The sequence below is a fragment of the Lethenteron reissneri genome, chromosome 31, assembly GCF_015708825.2.
Source record: "Lethenteron reissneri isolate LAM-NWPU_2019-01 chromosome 31, ASM1570882v1, whole genome shotgun sequence".
Classification (NCBI taxonomy): domain Eukaryota; kingdom Metazoa; phylum Chordata; class Hyperoartia; order Petromyzontiformes; family Petromyzontidae; genus Lethenteron; species Lethenteron reissneri.
In genome coordinates, this window is record NC_083809.1 from 475,733 (window position 1) to 495,728 (window position 19,996).

A 19,996-nucleotide genomic window follows, 5' to 3' on the forward strand; every position below is an offset into this window, starting at 1 on the left:
TTATGGAAAACAAAGTTAATTGTTTTTTGTCTCGGTCGAAATTCACAATTGTTTATGCTCCAGTGAAAGCTTTATGGGCCTGTAGGTTTTTTCTTCACATTTTTGTCAATTCTGTGCATTTTTATCATGCGCCTATTACTGTTACCCTTTTTTTCTCCAAACAAAGAGTTTTAAATACAGTATTTATATTTTTCAGCACTGCATGACACATGTATGATGGTAATTATGCTAGCAGTGATTATTATGTCAATGGTAATAGCACTGATATTGATGGTGATTATTCTGATGATTATTCTGATGAAGATAAGCATAATGAAAGTAGAGATTATGATAACAATAGTTATCATAACGACGATGATTATGATATCACGATGCTGCTGCTGCTGCTTCTGCTGAATCCGCTTGCACCATGGTAATGTGGCTCGCGGCACGGTGGGTTTTCATTCCGCCAGCGGGACATGAGGGACGTGATCTCGCCGCTGGCGTTCGAGGTGTCCTACTGGCTGGGCAAGCACCACGTTGACGACGCGGGCAGCACCAACGGGCGGCCCAGATTCCCCTCGCTGGAGCCCATCCTGCGCTGGAACGACGGGCGCGGCAGCGTCGTGCGCAACAAGGTGCCGCGGGCAGAAGGGACCAAACGGCGACCCAAAACATTTTTATTCGCCGCGCCGAGCGATCAATTTCGCGACAACTGCAATACACGGAGGCTGTGGTGCTTGAGGCTCAACACGAGGCTTCAGGCCTGTGCAGCAGATTTGTGACGAAGCTGGTGGAGCGAACGCTGTGGGCTCACACACGAAATTTATTTTGCTAGGACGAGGGTACTCTACAAGCCCACTGGCTATCAGCAAAGATTCGTTCATGAAGCCATCTAGATATATGAACACTGACACAATTTCAACCGAGAAGATGGGTACAAACTGAGCAATCATGGGAAAGACGTTATTAACCAGTGTTGGTCATAACTGACTGTGTTGTTCCCTTCCTACCTACCTACGTTAGCAGATGTTTTCGACTCTCTGAGTTACATTCACTAACACAGCCACCGCTAGCTGTGTTAGTGAATGGCGGCTTGCCATCCTTTTCCACCTCCAGGTGGTGATGGCTCTTTCCGAGCTCTCCGAGTTTACATTTACAAGCACGTTTCTTACATTGACATCCTAATCTCTCACAATACAATGGCCACCCCCACAGCTTCGTTTGTGCAAATTCCATCTCTAGCCCCGCCCACTGACCCTTGGGCTGCACCCATCTCAAACCTTTATAACTTAGCAGCGCTCCCACCATATATTCTCAGCAGCTCTCCCGCTATATTTTTCACCTGATGACGATTGCTTGTGTTGCAATCGAAACGTCGTGATATTTTTATTATTTTATTATTTGTTCTATCTACGTGGCTTTACCGAAAGAATCAAAGAATATGAATTCCTGCAGTCACGAAAGCTTTATATCAAAATTTACCTCAACACATTCCTAAATAATAACACCACGGTCTGAAATATTTATATAAAAACTGTGACGTTTCAGGTAATGACTGAAGAAGGGCCATTGCCCGAAACGTCACTTATCATCTATTTATTTTTTAAGTCACAGTGCTATTGACGAATCAAACGTGCGTGCGATTTTCCATTTCTCAAACATTTCCCGTGTGCACACTCGCAGACCGTGTTCGAGAGGAATTGCTTCAACGAGGATTGCGCCACTGACATGAAGTTGGAGGCCAAGATGTTCGGCAAAAGGTGAGAGCTGTTGCGACCGTTAACTTCTCTTTAGCAGCGAATAATGAACCACTCTCCCCCTCTGTGAACAGTGTTCAGTTTACTTATTCCCTGCTGCCTTGGGAAAACGTTATATCTGATGGGAGTGGTTCTCCCGTGAACTTTATACGTGGAGGAAGTGAAAGATGGGTGTGGTTAAAGCAACATGTTAAAAATAAAAACTTGCCCGAGACAGCGACATCGATGAACGTTAAAACATTTTTTTAATGTTCATTCAAATTTTATTTTACCAGGTAAGGCTCACTGAGCTGTATAGCTCTATTTCAGAAGCGACCTGGCCACAAATGATAGCTCAACGAAGTGGCTTATCATGTGGAAATGTATTGCAGCCAAATACTCTAAACACATTTTTTTAAACGTGGAGGGAAAAACCAGAGGACCTGGAGAAACATCTAAGCGCCCACGAGGAAAACATGCGAACTCCAAACATATAGGCGTCAGGTTCGGGATCGAACCCACGACCTCCTGTATACCAGGCGAGGTAGTCAACATCTCGCAACTATGGCGCCTAACTGGTCCAGATCCCCTTTCGCATCACGAGTCAAAGCTCGTGGCTCCCGGCGCTGCTGCTCCTGAGCGGCAGTGAGTGCGCCATCCGCATGAAGTGCCTACAGGTAAAAAAAGTAATTTAACCAACCTATGTAAATGAGTTGTAATTTCCACCATGCCTACGGGAAAATCAGATGAACTCTCTTGAACCCTTCTCGTGCTACGCTTCAACAAAACGTGTTTTGCATTGAGCGCATTTATTTCTCTCGACTTAGCGTGGTAAATTAATAAATGAATGCGCGGCACGAAGCCAATGGCGCGTTCCATCATAAATCTTTACCATTCGTTTGTTTGGTTTAAGAAAAAGCGGTGTTCTCGGTTGTACGAGGCCGGTGACTTTACCGCAGGTTTTCACCGAGTTCTGTGCCAGCTGGCTCCAAACTCGCCTTTAAGCACTCCGCGTGAATCCGCGGCTGATTATTTTGCCGTAGCAGCACATTTTTGGGGGTTTTGAGGCTCTATACTGGCAGATTAGAACGAAACTGACATTTTCTTGGGATCTGCGAGCGTAATTCGCGCACTCACTGTTCACCGCGAGCGCACGCGGCGATGCGAGACTTTTTTTGCGCGACTGCAGCAGCTTTGGGTTTTGTCAGTAAGTCATTGGGAATGCACGCATGAGTGATGCATGAGTGATGCATGAGTGATGCATGAGTGATGCATGAGTGATGCATGAGTGATGCATGAGTGATGCATGAGTGATGCATGAGTGATGCGCGCGTGGGTGATGCGCGCGTGGGCGATGCGCGCGAGCACGTGAACGCCCCAAGTGGGGTGAGCCGCGAAGTGCACAGAGCGGAGGGCGCGTGCCGTTTGGGTCAGACCTCTGATGGGGTGGGAGATGTCGGCGGCACGTTGATTGCCACGCCTGCGGCGGCTTTGCCAGTGTTCCGTGTTTGCAAACCCACATCGAAGACAATTTGTTTTAGAAGTCCTGGTGTTGGCTTATTGTAGTTACTTCGGGGTTTGCGCTATTTATTTTTCCAGTCTTTAGTTGGCAAATTTTTAAGAAAACCGCTGCGGCGAAATGAACTTTTTAAGTTGTAAATGTGTCCACTCCACAAACAGAGCCGGGTACACGGCCGGGGCGTACAGGCCACATCGTTAGGTGCGATGCACATGCTCTCGGTGAGGTCCCACGTGGGTGGGTGGGTTTTGGGCGTGTTGGTGCACCACCCAGGCAGGCAAGGGAATTGGGCTTCGCTACTTCGTGTGCGACACGCCACCCGCTTGTCCATGCGCTGCTGCGGTGGTTCCCAGCCTGTGCTCCGTGCACCGCCAGTGCTCCTCCAGGCCATGGGACGTTAACCGCCGGATACGGTGCAGTTCGCAATGTTTTATACAAAACACCACGTTTTTACCGCATGGTGATCTGCAAATGTTTCTGGAGGGCTCAGTGTTCCATGCATCCAGAGAGGTGGGAGACCGCTGGCTCAGGAGCACGGGGCATCTGTGGACATTACTCGCATCAATGTGAGATGGGCTGAGCTGATTTGTGAAGCTGTGTTGTGGGCAGCAGAGGAGCGGTGCAGCATAACATATTGTTGTACTGTACTTCTATGCTCCCCGCCTTCGCCAACTCGTACTGACCATTGTGGTGAAGAATGATCAGCCAACTTCCACGACCAATACACCGTGGGGAGGTCCCCATCCAGCAATGGACTGGCAACAGGTTGTAAAATGATGTTTGTAATGGCGTGACTACCTCTAAACTTGCTGCCTGGTCCCACCCGGAGCCGTGGGTGGGTTACCTCGTCAGCGGGAGCGGGAGACAGACGCGGGCGCTGGTGGCAGGGCAATAACGCTGCGCTGGGACTTTCAGTGCCATCCAGACGGAAGAGCTGGTGATCGGGGATGGGCGTACGGTGTCACTGAACGTGACCGTGAGGAACGAGGGCGACGACGCGTACGACGCCACCACCACGCTCTCCTTCCCCAGCTCCCTCTTCTTCGTCAAGGTTTGGGAGCCGGTGAGTCAACCTGTCGGAAAGTCGGTTAACCCGCCAACTGTTCAGTAAGTGATACGGTTCACCAATTATTCGCCGAATGAACAATGAAACATTGATCCATTGGTCGAGTCAATCATTCATTACACCAATCGATCATTCAAACCAATCACTCAGCAATTAGGCAATAAACTATTCATCCTATCATTCAAACAGTCAATGAACCAAGCCTTCAACTAATCAATTGCTATTTCAAGCAACTGACCAACTCGTCAAGCTTTTAGTTTACACATAATTCAATCAATTAATCAATTAATAATTCAGTCGTCATCAACCACTGTGATGGAGACCGCCTGTGTCAGTCTGTGTCAGCCTGTGTCAGTCTGTGACCGCCTGTGTCAGTCTGTGTCAGCCTGTGTCAGCCTGTGTCAGCCTGTGTCAGCCTGCGGCCGCCTGTGACCGCTCCTGGTTCATGGCACCAACAGGGACTGGGCTGCAAACACTCGGGGTAAAGGACAACTAGAAACCCAGACGAGTAGTATAAACAGTCTGGGGAAGTTAGTCTTAAACATTTTAATTGTTGTTCTTAATGAAATATTTAATAATAGTTAAACTGTTGAAATATTACTTTGATGAAGCGGTGTTGCTGTTCATAAAATTCGCTACGATCTGCGCACATTGTTCAGTATCAGACCCCACCTCCAGTGGCTTGGCACACGCCACATCATCTTCACCTCATGCCGCTAGACCCTCACAGACACGAGTTCGTGCCCCTCTCTATTTCCCTGTGTTTTACTTGTTAGTTTACTTGTTAGTGTTTCACTTGATTTGGAGCTTTCGTGACTGCAAGGAATACTAGAGCGACAACACAAGGACACAGAGAGAGAGAGAAAAAACACACTTAATTACTAAATTTGTTCATTAAGGTGTGTTTTCTCTCTCTCTGCTGTGCCACCGCTCATACGTACATATGTACGTCGGGGCCTCGTGCGGCGGTGTGAGCGTGACGCGGCGGCGGGGAGCGAGTCAGCGATCGCGTGCAAATGATGCAACAAAATAACAATTTAAAGTCAAACTTAGTTAGATTTGAGAGGTCAGCGATATGTTGCTACAAATGTAAACATTTTACTGTCGGAAATGATCGCTTCTGTTGAGAGGTTCGCTGGTCATTGTTGTGCAATGGGCCCTTGCGCTCTGTCCCTCCGTCCGTCCATCTGTTCATCCATTCGTCTGTCCGTCTTATCTGTCCGTTGATAATGATGCGTCCTTCACAGGAAGTCCATCAGTGGCTGCTGCGGCGGTTGAGGTTGTGCTGCACTCACTCTCCGACTGACTGACTGGTGTGCATACACTCACATTCACATTTCCCTGTTTATCCAAACGTCTTCTCAGTTGTCCGCTAACCGCGCGTCCTTGCCGAGCACGCAAACCACATGGTCCCGCTGCTGCTCGCCGCACCCGTGAAGCCGCTGGCAGCTTTCTCGGCAACTTTGATGTGAACAGACCTAGTCGGTGAATTATCCTTCTCAAAATATCCAACGTTCGGCACTTAAAGGGGACATGGTTTCTTTGGCCAGTGTCTTGCTGCTGGTGTTTGTTTTGATACTCGAGTGGGCCAGGTTATCGTCGTCCAGTTGTGACGATAATAGCAGCAGCAGCTGCAGCAGCAAGAGAGACAAGAAGCAGGGACTCGCTGCGGGAGGAAATGCACAGAGAGGAGAGGCGGCAGCAAGTGATCGTTGTTGGGGAGTGGCTGTGTCACAGCTGTGCACAAGTGCAGCCATTTTGTCAATCCACTGCTGGATGAGGAGTGAGGGCTTCTCCACGCCGCGGTGCACACGGGGGGGGGGGGGTATTTGACCATACTTCACAGCGCTGGTCAGTGCGGGTTCGGCGAAGGCAGAAAGAGCGTTGGTGCGGGAGCATAGAAGTACAGTTCAATGATTGATTTTGCTACGCTTCTGCTGTGCTGCCCACCTAACAAAGCCTCAACGGTCGGTGTTTGGTGCCGCCATTGCCACCGCCGCTAGGTTTGATCTAGGACGCTCACGGCCGCGCGTCTTAAGGACGACTGTGGTGGTCATGCAGTGAATCCGCATCGTCTGCCTTGTGTCTCGCAGGAGGAGAAATCTGTCAACTGTGAGCTGAAGCAGGAGGAGGATCAGCCGATAAACTCTCTCAAGTGCAGCATCAGGTTCCCCTGCATGAAGGCGCGCACCAAGGTGACTGCCCACCCCTCGCACGCACGTGGGGGTCACTCCCGGGTCGGGGAGTTTTCCGAACTCCCGACGGGCACCAGACGCGCGAGCGAGTGCTGTGGGGGAATTTTATTTTATTTTACCATGTAAAGTCCACTGAGCTATGTAGCTCTTTTTCAAAAGCGGCCTGGTCACAAATGATAGCTCAACGAAGTTGCTTATCGTGTGGAAATGTATAGCAGCCAAATCAACACATGATGTTGATTCTGAATGTGGTGGGAAAAACCGGAGGACCCGGAGAAAAATGTACACGACCACGGGGAGAGAGACACGCAAACTCCAAATATACAGGTGTCAGGGTCAGGCTGAAACTCACGACCTCCAGCATACCAGGCGAGATAGTTAACATCGCGCCACCGTCACGCCCCGGCGTTTGTGTCGATCCCTTGAAGGCGTCCAGCGAGGGATCGTATGGCTGAGGACCCCGACAAGGAAATGAAATGCGATCGACTGCCTCCTCAGAGCGGGGGCTCCGCGAGATTTGCATCTAATATCTCAAAAGCCGTTAGATTTAGGTCGCGAAAATACAATTAAAAAAGTGTAAACCGAGACGGCCGTCCCGTGCGCTTGTCCCCACGCGTCGCCGCCACGGTGATCCCCGTGGGCCGGCTCCTGGTGGTGTCACCGTCCTCCCCACGGCGAGGGGGACGCTGCCGTCACGGTGTCCCGGTTGGCGTGCAGGGCTCGCAGTCCAGAGGTGGCCCCGGTTCAGTTCGATTGCCCAGCCCCGCGGTGGAAACGATGGTGCAAGTTTCTTAAGTCTCTGGGCTTTGTCCATCCAGCGGTGTGAGTGGGTACAGCCACAGTCGCGTGTGGTGGGGTGAATTATAAAGTGTGGGTCCTCCCCCCCTCTTCAAAGAAGTCTGGTTAATGTGGAAGAAGAGGCCAAAATATCCTTGAATATCCTCTCTTGGGAGATCGTTCCATCAGCATCGGCTCAAGCAAGATATTGCAGGGCTGCACCTTTACCTACCTTTAGTCAAGGCAGGAGGTCACCGGCCGTTCAATCACCTCATTACGTCATATTCCCTCCCCACTCACACTCAACACAAACACCCACTCAATCACACTCAACACACACGCACACTCAAACAAAGCTAGAAAACTCCCCCATATAGCCTTAACAGATTGTTGGGGCAAGTTCTGTTAGCAAGCACCTATAAGGGGGTGAGTGGCCAGCACCATACCCGGCCAGCCTTTGTCTCCCTAGTGGCGACGTTTATACACCACATCAGGTACTAATTTTGAGGCTGAGTCGACCTAGGGGAGGTCCAGAACCGGTTTAGATAATTGTCAATGATATTGGCCGTGAGCGAAAATTTAACTCGGGTCGCCAGGTTCGTAGCATTGTGCGCTCACCGTTGCACCACCGCTCCCCACACACTCACATGGTTCCCGAGGGGACTCGTGTTTCATGAACACGTTGTGTTCCCCACGAGCTCCCGCCTGACCCTGAGCCACTGCCACTCTCTGACTTGTTTCATGAGCACGTGTTGTGTTCCCCACGAGCTCCCGCCTGACCCTGAGCCACTGCCACTCTCTGACTTGTTTCATGAGCACGTGTTGTGTTCCCCACGAGCTCCCGCCTGACCCTGAGCCACTGCCACTCTCTGACTTGTTTCATGAGCACGTATTGTGTTCCCCACGAGCTCCAGCCTGACCCTGAGCCACTGCCACTCTCTGACTTGGTGGTGCAGCTCTGCGGGTTTGTAGTGAGTCACCCCCCCCCCCTCTTCCCCCAGCCCCTTCCCTACATGATTCAATGAATTGTCACGAGCCGAGGTTGCCATTAGATCCAATAATTGATTTCTATTTACCTCGTGTTGCGTGTGGAATCATCTATAGTGGCGGAAGAGTTGCGAATGAATCAATTGAAAAATATTGATTCCCGCAATGTGATAAATCCACCATGCACCTCAGGAGGTTAATCCGTGAATCGTTGAATTGTAACTTGCCATGAGACAGTCGAGAATTCTCAGTGTAATTTATTTTCCAATCTTTGAAAACTTTATCCTGTTATATATGGCAGCTGATGAAAACATCAGTGAATAAGTTACTGATTTTTGAGAATAGGTCTTCCCTATTTTTCTGGCAACAAACAGGTGTTAAAATTCTAGATTTGAAGTCTTCGTGACTGCAAGGATCCATACTCTTTGGTTCTTTCGGTAAAGTCACGTAGGTGAAAAAAAAAAAGAATTAAAAAAATGAAAATAAATAAATTTCGTTATTTGAATTTTGTATTATTATTTTTCACCTACGTGACTTTACCGAAAGAACCAAAGAGTAGCAGAGTACTTTTTTTGTTTGAATTCTAACCACAAGTATTGTGGTTAATGCAGACATGATCCTGACCCTGACGCCTGTATATTTGGAGTTTGCGTGTCTCGCTCCCCGTGGTCGTGTGTATTTTTCTGCGGGTCCTCCGGTTTTTCGCTCCACATTTAGAAACGCACGTTTAGAGTATTGGTTGCTTTAAGTTTCCACGTGATCAGCCACTTCGTTGTGGCCAGGTCGCTTCTGAAAAAGAGCTACGTAGCTCAGTAGGCCTTACCTAGTGAAATAAATATAGTTTAAAATAAAATAGTTTCTAGTTTATGGTGGTGTATTGACTGAGCCATCACCCTGAACGGTTATAGCGAAGACGTGGGGGGGGAGGGGGCGAGGGGGGCACGGGAGGGGGGGGGCACCCGTCGGCCTGGCGCTGCCCTAATAGACGTCCCCTGCGTGGCGCCGTGACCACTGCCGGTGAGACGGCGCCCCCCCCCCCAACTCCACGCTCATGAAGAGAACCGCAAGCGGCGATAGCGTCTCACGGCACGAGCGCTGGGAATGTGGCGCTTCACTCGGAGGCTGCCGTGTTCCAGCCCCAATGGTTTAATTTTTGACGGCGCAAATTCCCACTGAGTTGCGGTTGATGGTGATTTCTACGCTCCTTTGTGTATTCTCGAAAGCCTAAATGAGTCTCAGGACTCATTTATAAGAGAGTTCTGTCGCTTGCCTGCCTGCCTGCGATGTTTGGGTATTTCTGTGTGTGCGTGTGTTTTTGTGCTCGTGGAAGTTACCAGAGAAAACCCACGTGTATGAGGAGAGATGGCGTGATGGCATTGACAAATCAAAATTAGAGATCAGAAACCTGACTGCTCTACTACCATCTCAACGCCTCCACCTCATAGCGCAGCAAGTTTGGGTTTCCCGCATGTGATCTCCATGTGATACACCAACCCTCCCTTAATGCTGGCCGTGTTCCAAGCCACGTGTTTTCAGTAATAATAATAGTGCTGCATCACTCTTCCTGTTGAACGTCAGCCCCCTTTACCACACAAGCCTTGGAAATACCTTTCTAACATCTGCCATTAATTGTAACAATTTACCCTAAGTCAAGTTGTTAATCTTATAGAGTTTTCTATAAGGTTTCTGCTCAAGTAAATAATTTAATATTGAATAAAACCGTCAACCCTAGACCAGCGAATTATATTAAATACAGCTTGCAGCCCTCCCTGAAATGTGTAGATTATAAAACAAAAAATCCAATCCCATTGTAGCCGCTGTCCAGTTTTCATGCCCTCTGCCGTTAAAAGTAAAAATATGTGGTTCTTATACAAACAAGCCGGCCATTTGTGTATTTAAGGTGATATTTTATCTTCGGCTCAGGCAGCTCAAGCTGTTTTGAATTTAACTTTATTTTTCTTGTGTAGTCATTTATGTAATGTGCTGTTTTTCAGTTCCCTTTTCTGAAACCCTGCCTCTCTTGTGCCGGTGTGTTTTCTCAACGAGTCAGAAAAGCATTAAAAATAAACCTCGCTCTCTCACGTTTGAGAAAAATATGTAATTGCAGCTCCGCTTAGGAAAACAGTGGTGATTTAAAGCGAAGAGACGGTGTGTATATTCCAGGAAGTGGTGTATGGCTTTCGGGCTCCGCAACCCACATTTTACTATTTTAAAAACTTTCTAAATTTAGCACAAATTATAAATTACTGTTGTGTGCGTGGATGGATCATCGTCCCATAGGGGCCAGTACACATTTTTGGCCTGATTTTAATCAAAACATTTATGGAATTTAAATCACATGAAAGTGAAATTTCTCATCAGGACTTAATGGTTAAGTTCCAAGTTAACTTTTTTTTACATGATATGACAACAATAGGGCCGCATAGTTTTTATGATGTCTAGTTTAAGGCCACATTGTAGAAATGGCACGGTTCAAAACAAACGGCTATTGTAGATACACACCTTGGCAGTCGATTGCATTCTGCATGCCACAATTTTGAAATTTTGGTGTTGAGAAAAAGATTTTCCACCGTACAACCGTGGCACGGCAGTGGTGTCACTTCTGCGCCACTGTCGTACCTGTCGCGCACCACTCGGGTTGCCACCTGGTTTGGTTGTCCCAGGATCGTTCTCTTGTTGAGGGAAATCTGTCAATCTTCACGGGACTTTGATAGCCAGTTGCGTCATCATACTATTAATACGACACCACTCGAGACAATGCATTTACGAGCGCAGTTCTCCACCTGTCCAGCATTGTGACATATTCCTCTCGCCACGATGGGCCTCCTGGTTTGTGTTGTTGCTTTAGCTCGAGCGGCAGGCATGTGGCTCTGAAGAGTGGGTGGTGGGATGCGCCACGCCGAAGCGGCGTGCCCATCACACACTTCTGGAAGCCGGGAAGTGACGTGGCGTGATGAGATGATGCCGCTCCGCCGACGCACATTCTCGCAAAACGACTCGCTTTAAAAGCAAACAAACTCAAATAAGCGCCGGGATTTTTGTCTTCAATCGTTACCATCAATCGTTGGAGTTTTCTTTTTACATTTCATTGAAACAAGTGTCTGCTTTCAGCAAAAGTGTTTTTATGAAACCTGCGCGCACGTGCTCTTGAGCCAAAGGTAGCGGTGTTTTTTTATTAAAAGCGGCAAAACAATATTTTATACGTTTGTGCAATAAAGTATTCGACAGTGTGACTCCCAAGTACAGTGCTGGCACGATTACACGTTTTTAGTTTTTCATAGAAACAAAACAAAATGTGCGGGGAGAGAGAGCTGACTACAACAAAGAGAACTGACTACAACAGGCCTCGCGCCAAAGCCAACCTCACTCCCCCCTCTCCTCCCCACACAGAAGGGAGTCGAGTCTGGGTGGCAAGGTTTTCATTCTCGACTTCCAGATTCATCAAATAATTAAAAACATTCTCCGTGCGCGGGGGCACTTGGCACAGTTGCCGTGCTTTTCCTCAAGCAAATTGCGCAACACGTTACCACGGTGATTTGGGGCCATTGTACAGTGAAATTATTAAAGATATAAACACTGATGGCCGTGGATATTTTGTGGATTTAGTGGCATTTAGCAGCTGGTGAGAGAGGCTATTTTAACAGCGGAGGAAAGTGAACAAAAACCGTTGTTGTATTGTACTATGCTCCAACATCTATGTTCCCCACCATCACCAACCCGCAATGACCAGCGTGGTGAAGTGTGGTCATGTAACGGCCACGAAGCCGCATGGTGCAGGGGCCCTCATCCAGCAGCGGATGGCCAGAAGGGCCGGGACGAGTGCACGAGCGGAGGTGGAGGGGCGCAGCGCCCCGGGTCTTGTTGTCTTCACCGTGTAACGCACTTTACTCCTCTGCCCCTCTTACACGCCTCCCCACTCCCTCGCCCTGTGCTCCGCCGCCACAGCGAGAATTCAGCGTGGTGTTCGACACGACACAACTCACGGGGAGCGAGGGCCCCTTAGAGTTCACCCTGCAAGCGAGAAGGTGCGTCCCCACAGCAGTGCGGGTTTAGATGCCAGCTTGTGTGCCTGTGTGTGTCTGGGTGCTCAAAAAGAGTGGTAAACAATTGAACCGGTCCGAGACCACCCCTAGGTCGTGCTCATCCTTAAATAATAAGTACCTGATGCAATGTGTAAGCATCATCAGTGGGGAGACGAAGACGGACAGGTGTGGTGCTGGCCACCCACCTCCTCGTGTGCCGTGGCGGTCTTCATAGGTGCTCGCTAACAGCACTTGCCCCAACGGTCTGTTCTTGTCCTTGAGCAAGTGTGAGGAATGTGATGAGTTCACACATCCTTGGAAGTTCTGGACACAGTCCTCTCTCAACTGTGCCTCTGGCAGGCGACGTTGCACTGGTTGGATGATGTCACCCGCGTGGCCGGCCAATCACTCAATTGGGATTATACACATAGCAATCGTTCCCCCCTCCTAGAAGATTAGTACCACAGGTCAATTGCAAATGAGACCATGCCGGTCTCCTGAGTTGTCACCTGTTTAAACAAAATAAACTTGAAGCTCGATCTCATGCAATTATGCTGATGGCACAATTCTAATAAAATCATGAGAAATACAAAAATGACTGTAGCACTAAATCAACGATGTGTGCGGCACCAGAACGCATTTTTGTCTCTCAATGTCTTACATCTATTGTATTGTTTCTTGTTGTTTTGCTATTGTGCTTTTTCAATATCCACCTTTGGTAGCCGGATTCTCCCTTGAAACGAGAGACTCGGGCTCTCACGTGGTTTAGATAAAGACTTTTTCCATTTGTCTGTGTTCTCACCAGTGCACCAAGCCCCCCCCCCCCCGCCTCACGTTATTACCGCTGCTCGACAACCACTTGCCCCCCCTCGACCCCATCAACGTTTCTGTTTCTGCCGCCGGCCGTTCGGTGACGATTCTACCGCGAACAGCGACTTGTGCCGCTACTGAGACGCGGTGTTTGCGCGGCGCGCGTGTGTGGACGCAGCGCCAGCCCCGAGCACGCCTCCATGCTGGGGGACAACGACCTGGTGCTGCGCGTGCCGCTGCGGCTCCAGGTGGACACGACCATGAAGGGGTAGGGAGCGTCGCGCTTCCCCCACGGTGCCCACGTCTGAGGGCCGCGTGTTGGGGATGCCGTGTTAGGCCTGGGGATGCCGTGCAGGCCTTGAGAAGGGGATGCCGTGCAGGCCTTGAGAAGGGGATGCCCTCTCTTGGGAGTGTGGTACACGGTGTGTGCGTGAGCACGGCGGGAGAGCGTGAATGCACGTGGTGCGAGTGCACGTGGCGAGTGAGCACGGCGAGTGCGTCTGGTGAGTGTGCGAGTGCGGTGAGCGAGGCGGCGAGTGCGGTGAGCGAGGCGGCGAGTGCGGTGAGCGAGGCGGCAAGTGCGGTGAGCGAGGCGGCGAATGCGGTGAGCGAGGCGGTGAGCTCTGCCTCTCCGCTCTACCAGGACGGTGAATCCACCCTCATTCGTGTACGGAGGAGAGGCCACCAACAGCAGCCAGTTCGTACGACTCGACAACGCCGACTGCCTCTACCAGTGGATCAACTTCTCCCTCCAGGTTCTGCCCCATACCCCCCCCCTCCCCTGCATATTGTTTTCGTTTGATGAATGGTGGAGGTGCCCGGGTGGCCACGGGGTGGTTTAGTCTGCGACACTCATTGCTGGGCACAGGGCGGGTTGTGCCCCTCACGTGGACATAGACGCCGACTGTTGAAGGGACCTCAGTGAGACGTCTTCTGAGACTGCTATCCCTCAACAAGGTGGTGTATCACTTCCTGATAGAGTTCAGGGCAGGAATGACTTTGTTCCACGATATGACGCCGCTGGCATTATGGAGATAGGGGAAATAAGAACACAATAGAGCTAAGACATTAACACGAAGCCCACGCCTGCATCGTTCATAAACATTTAATATATTTTCACACTGCTCAACTTCAGTTCGTGCAAAGACTGGCAATGTTGTGTATTACACAAACATTAATATTCGCCAGATTTCAAATATTTAGATAACCGGTTTGAAATGGCCTCCTGCGCTTTGGTTTGTGGCTCAGTTCGGCTTGCACAAACGCCACCACGCCACCACGCCACCACCACCACGCCACCACCACCACGCCACCACCACCACGCCACCACCACCACGCCACCACCACCACGCCACCACCACGCCACCACCACCACGCCACCACGCCACCACCACTACGCCACCACCACCACGCCACCACCACCACGCCACCACGCCACCACCACGCCACCACCACCACGCCACCACGCCACCACCACCACGCCACCACCACGCCACCACCACCACGCCACCACGCCACCACCACGCCACCACCACCACGCCACCACGCCACCAGGCGCTCACCAAAATCAACGCGGGTCGCTCGCACGCTCTGGGCCCCTCGGAGCCGAGGGCCGGGCCCTGGCAGCCGGGAAGTGGCCGCAGCGGCCCAGACGCGGGGGCCGGCACCGCCGCTGTCTTTGGCGTGGGCTGCTCGCTGTGGACATGCGCCAGCTCGCAGGAACGCGACACATCTCCCACCGGTGTTTCCTGCGGGAGGTGGTCGCTAAGTGTTTCACCGAGTCTCCACCTGTCTAGCGCGGAACGATGTCCGTGCTGTCGCTGCTGCTGCCGCTGTCGTTCGCCCACCACCGCTTGTCTGATAGTCTTTGTTCTGGTGCATGCACGTGCGGAGTGGAGAGCCAGCGCCGAGTGGTCACCGTACTGTGCTATGAACCTGGTGAACCGAATTCGATTCCCGGCCACAGAGACGAATATCTGAACCAGTTCTGATCCTGTACGTATGTTGAACTTCTTTCGCACGGCACGTAGCCAACCTTGCTCATTTGACGTGAGGTATTAGAATCCAATTACTTTGTCCCATGCTATGACACCACTGGCATTATAGAGGTACGTGAGGGGCAATAAGAACACAATACAGCGAAGAAAGTAACAAGAGCCCACACCAAAAGGTCGACTCAACCTTAAATGAGTACCTGGCATTCAGCATTGTAGAGACAAAGGTGGTCAGGCCGGCCAAAGCACACCCTCAAACCACCGTGACGGCCTTCACAGCTGCTCTTTACCAGTACTTGTCCCAATAGCTTATGTAGGCTATACGGGGGAGCTTTGTCTCGTGGCGCAGGGTGTGTGTCAGTCTGGTGGGAGGCTGTGGGGGAGGGGGTCGTGGCACTCCGCCATGAAATCCGCTGACTCTGTTCCGCGTTTCCTGCACCAAGCCGATTCTTTTTTTTCTCTGCTCCTTTGATTTGGCGTTTTTGTTGTGCGTGTTTATTGATGTTTATAAATATCATTATGCTGAGCAGGGGATGTACTGGGATACTCTTCATGCTACATTTAACAGACTAATACTGCACTCTTTCTGCCATGTACGTCTTTAAATACTCACTGTGTGGTATTAAGAATAATCTGATGAATGGTTGAAGGCCCGGCTTAATGATGATAAAAACATAAAATAATACTTCATACAATTAAGTATCCCATTACAGATCCCAGTGAAAAGTGTTTAGTCTCGGTGAGACTTCACTGCGTCGCTGTTCTTGTTGTTGTAAGTCACGGGTAACTGCGGTGTATGCTACAAACTCAGATGCCTGAGTTTGATTCCCAACCACGGCTAAAATCAGCCGTGAATGGAATCCGAGCCAGTTAAGGTTTTCACCTGCTTCATTCGGGCTAAATGGAGATCTTTGTATTTGTGTTCCTATGTACGTACGTGTATGTCTGGGTGGGTTTGTGTTTCTTTGTGCGTGCGTTTGTATACAGCGACGTGCCTGTATGTAAGTGGTTACGTGTGTATCTGATCGTCGATTCTCCGGCACACGCAGGTGATCAACTTCGGGCCGAGCCCCCTGCCCAGCTCCAGCGTCGAGATCCTCATCCCCAACGTCCTGACGGAGGATGGGCCGGAGCTCTTCCACGTGCGGCACATCAAGGTGCTCGCCTCAACACTCATCAACCCGTCGCACGCGCGCCTACGCACACGCGCCCGTGTGCGTACGCACACGCGCCCGTGTGCGTACGCGCGCGTGCACAACAACAGCCATCGCTCGCCAAGAAACGGCGGCGTCGCCACGGCGCTCGTGCCTGGCGAAGTGCACTTCGAGGCCACGTACGCACACACACACACGCAGCGGTGTCCCTGCACACGCGACTTCCGGCTCCCAGCTGCCCACGCACGCTCTGCGACGCGTCTTCGGGTCATACCACGTGTTTAATAGTTTCATCCTTTTTAGTTTTAGTGTCGTTTGGCACGATGTCTGACGTTTCGCACCACATGCTGAGAGCTTCCTCGAACAACCGGTTCCCGAAGAGGTTCCTAGCGCAGCGTAGCCGATTCCCTGCGACACCCTACGCAGCAGCACCGCGTGCGCTCGCTCGCTCCCTCTCGCCACACGAGGAGGCGTCGGGCCGTCACCGGCGTGGGAGCGGCGTGGGAGCGGCGTGCCAGCGCGCCGTTTGGATTCGCGGCGATCTTCCGGCGCGAGAGAGACCGGCGAGCGATGCCGCGCGTCGCGTTTTGGCTCCGTGGGCTAAGGAGGCGGGGCGGCGGCGTGGATGATGAAGGAGGCAGGTCGCTGGCGGAGTGATGGCCCCCTGCGTCAGTGCTGCTCCAGGTGCTCCGAGGGGCCGTGGCGAGGCTGCGTTTTTAGACTTCGGAGCGCGCGGCATGCGCACAGTTGCGGTGTCAGGTGACAGATCAGAATACAAACTCAGAAAAAACAAGTTCAGTGCTGCGGTACATGCAGTCTGTATTCGTTAAACACAATGAGCAGATGTGCATTTTAAACGCAGAAGGCCGATTTTTACAACTCATCTGGATAGCCTCTGTGAGAAAGCTTTGCCAAAAGCATGTATCCCACAGGGCCCTGTAACAATTCTAAACAAATACGAGAAAAAAACTGAGTAACCCTTGCACTCAGATGAGAAATGTGAAGAGCTCCACTCCGTTGGTGATCTTGATGGTTGTAATTCCACACTGCTATCGTAGTTACCAGCAGTGTCACTATATAGCGAAACCAGCGCTACGGCTACTTGGCACAGAGGGTCCACGCTAGCTTCGTCGGCCTTCACAACCGGCGAGTGTCGCTTATTTCACGGCCGTGAGGCTGTGTCGCATCTGAGGATCGCATCGTCCCTCACGCCAACGCCGCTGTCCCCGTGCCGCCCCTGCCGGCAGATCGACAGCGCCAACGGGAAGTGCTTCAGCAAGGTGCCCTCGCAAATTTGCCTCGTGCCGCACGACTCGGGCAGCTTCTTGCGCACGCTGTTCACCATCTTCAACAAGTCCGGCCGCAAAGTGCTCGTAAGTCCCCTTATACCTTCCTGGTGGCCCGTGGAGACTCGTGTGTATGCTGTATGTATGTTGTATGCATGTTGTATGTTGAATTTCTTTCGCACCTAGGCGGCCCGACTGGGATGCTGGGTTCAGATCCAACCACCTCAGTCGATGGTGTCAGCCTAGTAAACAATTTTTGTTGCACAAATCATCCATCTGAGGACTTTTAAAATAACTATTTAATTGTGACAGTCATGAGAAGAACAGCTCCAGAGCTGCGTGGAGTGTCGCCCCGACTGCGAATGAGTGGAAGTCGAGGATCTCGCATGTAGTTCTGTGATATACCACTTTGCCCCCCGACCCCCACCCTGCCATGTCCGGGTTTCTCTGCCATTTGTTAATAAATTATTAAATGACGACAGTGGACCGCTCCCAACCGTGTCCCAACAACACTCGGATATTTTCTCCAGAAATGGAAGATAAAGGACTCGAATGTGGTTATTAGCACGATTGCCTATGTACGAGATACATCACTGATGACTGCCCACCACAGCACGCATCCTCTGGTGAAACAAGTGGACTCCACCACTCAGCTACCGCCCCGGATGCTGCTGTAGCTTGCCTTAAAAATACAATTGAAGCCCTGTTGCTTTTCTCAAACGCCATGCGGCAGGAGAGTAAAAATGAAATAATGGTCACGAGGCTCATCGTCTTCATGAGCCGATACAGCATCGCCGGTCCGCCGCATCTCAGCGGGGTCATTCCCTCCCCGTGCACCGCAGGACTGCGCATGGCGGGGCGGCTGCCTGGTCGTCGGCTGTCAGCTGGGGAACATCGACAGTGGGAACTCGATCTCCATCAACGTCAGCACCCTGCTCAACACCAAAATCCTGGAGAAGGTAAGGAACGACCCAGCGTAGCGTTTGGCTGCACCATCGCCACCCCGGCGTGGGTAAAAAAAGTTGGTCGGTCGGACTGACTGCGTCTCACCGTGGCATTCGCGTGCAATTGCTCCCTGACCAAGAAACGCAAATTGCATCTCTCTGAGTTGCAGTCCTAATTGCTCGGCATGCGAAGGCGCAGCCCTGCAATGTCTTTGCTTCTGGCACTGCTCCAGAGAGCTCCTCTAGTGGAGGCCCTCACATCTCGAGTGAGCTCCTCTCAAGGATATTTGGCCTCCACTTGCACACTGGCCAGACACCTCGGAAGGTACGGACAAACCAAGCCCAAATAAAACCACTTCACGATCACCACCACTAATGATTACCCACATGTTCAAAGTGTCTGCAATCTGCGCTCCGGAACGTGGAGCTGCAGGGCATGTGAATTGTTCAACGTGGCGGGCGCGTGAGTGAATACAAAACACAATGTGGAGCGGGGGAGTCACCCCTGTGCCGGGGCTATGCCACTGCAGGACAGCTCGTCGGTGATCCAGTTCCTGGTGGACGCGAAAGTGCACGTGAACCACAGCCTGCACATCTACGAGGCACCGGGGGGCAACCCGGACGGCACCACGGTGAGCGGCGGCACGTGCATGTACGTGTGTATGTGCCTGGAACTTCTTTGACACCGTACGTAGCCAACCGCGCTAATCGGAGGTGCGGCGGAAGGACAACAAACTAAACGCCAGAAGCTGTTCTCATGAAATTAGTTTTTAATCTCGATGATATAAAAGTGAATAGCTCCAGTGGCTTCCTAATACCAGCAGGAAGAGTGTTCCAGGCGGCCGCAGAAGTACATCTGAAAGTGCGCAATGCGGTGATCGTCTTTGTTCGATGGTTAGCCAAAAGCCGCTGCTTTGTCCAGGACAGTCTTGTTTACTCAAGAAAGCCCTCCCTGAGTCTCATGACCCTTTGTCAGGAGGGGCCTGCCAAGTTTTCACAACAGGGAGCAATGCTGCTATGGCGAGGCGGTAACACTCGTGACTCACAGCAATAAGTTCGTCTCGGGCCGTTTTTTGTGTGGACTTTGTATGCTCTTCATCTGTCCTGAATGGGTCACCTCTGGGTTCTCTGGTTTCCTTCCAAAGCTAAAAACAAAGCAATGTAAATGGTATTGGCCAAAACATCCCAATGCTGATAAATAACCTGCAAATTCAGTTGAACACAGAGGCTTTCGCGACCAATATCATCCATAATACCTGCAAATTACTCACAGCAACAACACGGTCGCCCTCTTCTGCGAAAACTTGACCGGGCCCTCTTGAACAAGAGTATTGGGTTAAATATAGTTTTAAGTAGTAGTACTAATATAGCAATGTGTGTGTACGCTTCAGGTGGTGTTTGAGGCCCTGCACGACCTGCGTCCGCGTGGCTACGTGGCCGTGTGGATCATTGCGCTGAGCCTGCTCATCGGCATCCTCATCTTCATCCTGCTTGCCGTCGTGCTCTGGAAGGTGTGCCTCGATC

At 51.1% G+C, this 19,996-nt stretch overlaps 1 protein-coding gene across 1 annotated transcript in view; it reads left to right on the plus strand.

Annotated features, from left to right (window-relative positions):
* Positions 1-19,996, plus strand: part of ITGA9 (integrin subunit alpha 9) — a 57,304-nt gene that overhangs the window by 33,901 nt on the left and 3,407 nt on the right. Inside the window, exons 16-27 of the mRNA XM_061563184.1 lie at positions 453-617; positions 1,666-1,742; positions 4,153-4,300; positions 6,397-6,498; positions 12,208-12,287; positions 13,273-13,362; positions 13,738-13,849; positions 16,138-16,245; positions 17,490-17,615; positions 18,371-18,487; positions 19,003-19,104; positions 19,864-19,983. Coding sequence (XP_061419168.1) covers positions 453-617; positions 1,666-1,742; positions 4,153-4,300; positions 6,397-6,498; positions 12,208-12,287; positions 13,273-13,362; positions 13,738-13,849; positions 16,138-16,245; positions 17,490-17,615; positions 18,371-18,487; positions 19,003-19,104; positions 19,864-19,983 — 1,347 coding nt within the window. The remainder of the gene's footprint in view (positions 1-452; positions 618-1,665; positions 1,743-4,152; positions 4,301-6,396; positions 6,499-12,207; positions 12,288-13,272; positions 13,363-13,737; positions 13,850-16,137; positions 16,246-17,489; positions 17,616-18,370; positions 18,488-19,002; positions 19,105-19,863; positions 19,984-19,996) is intronic.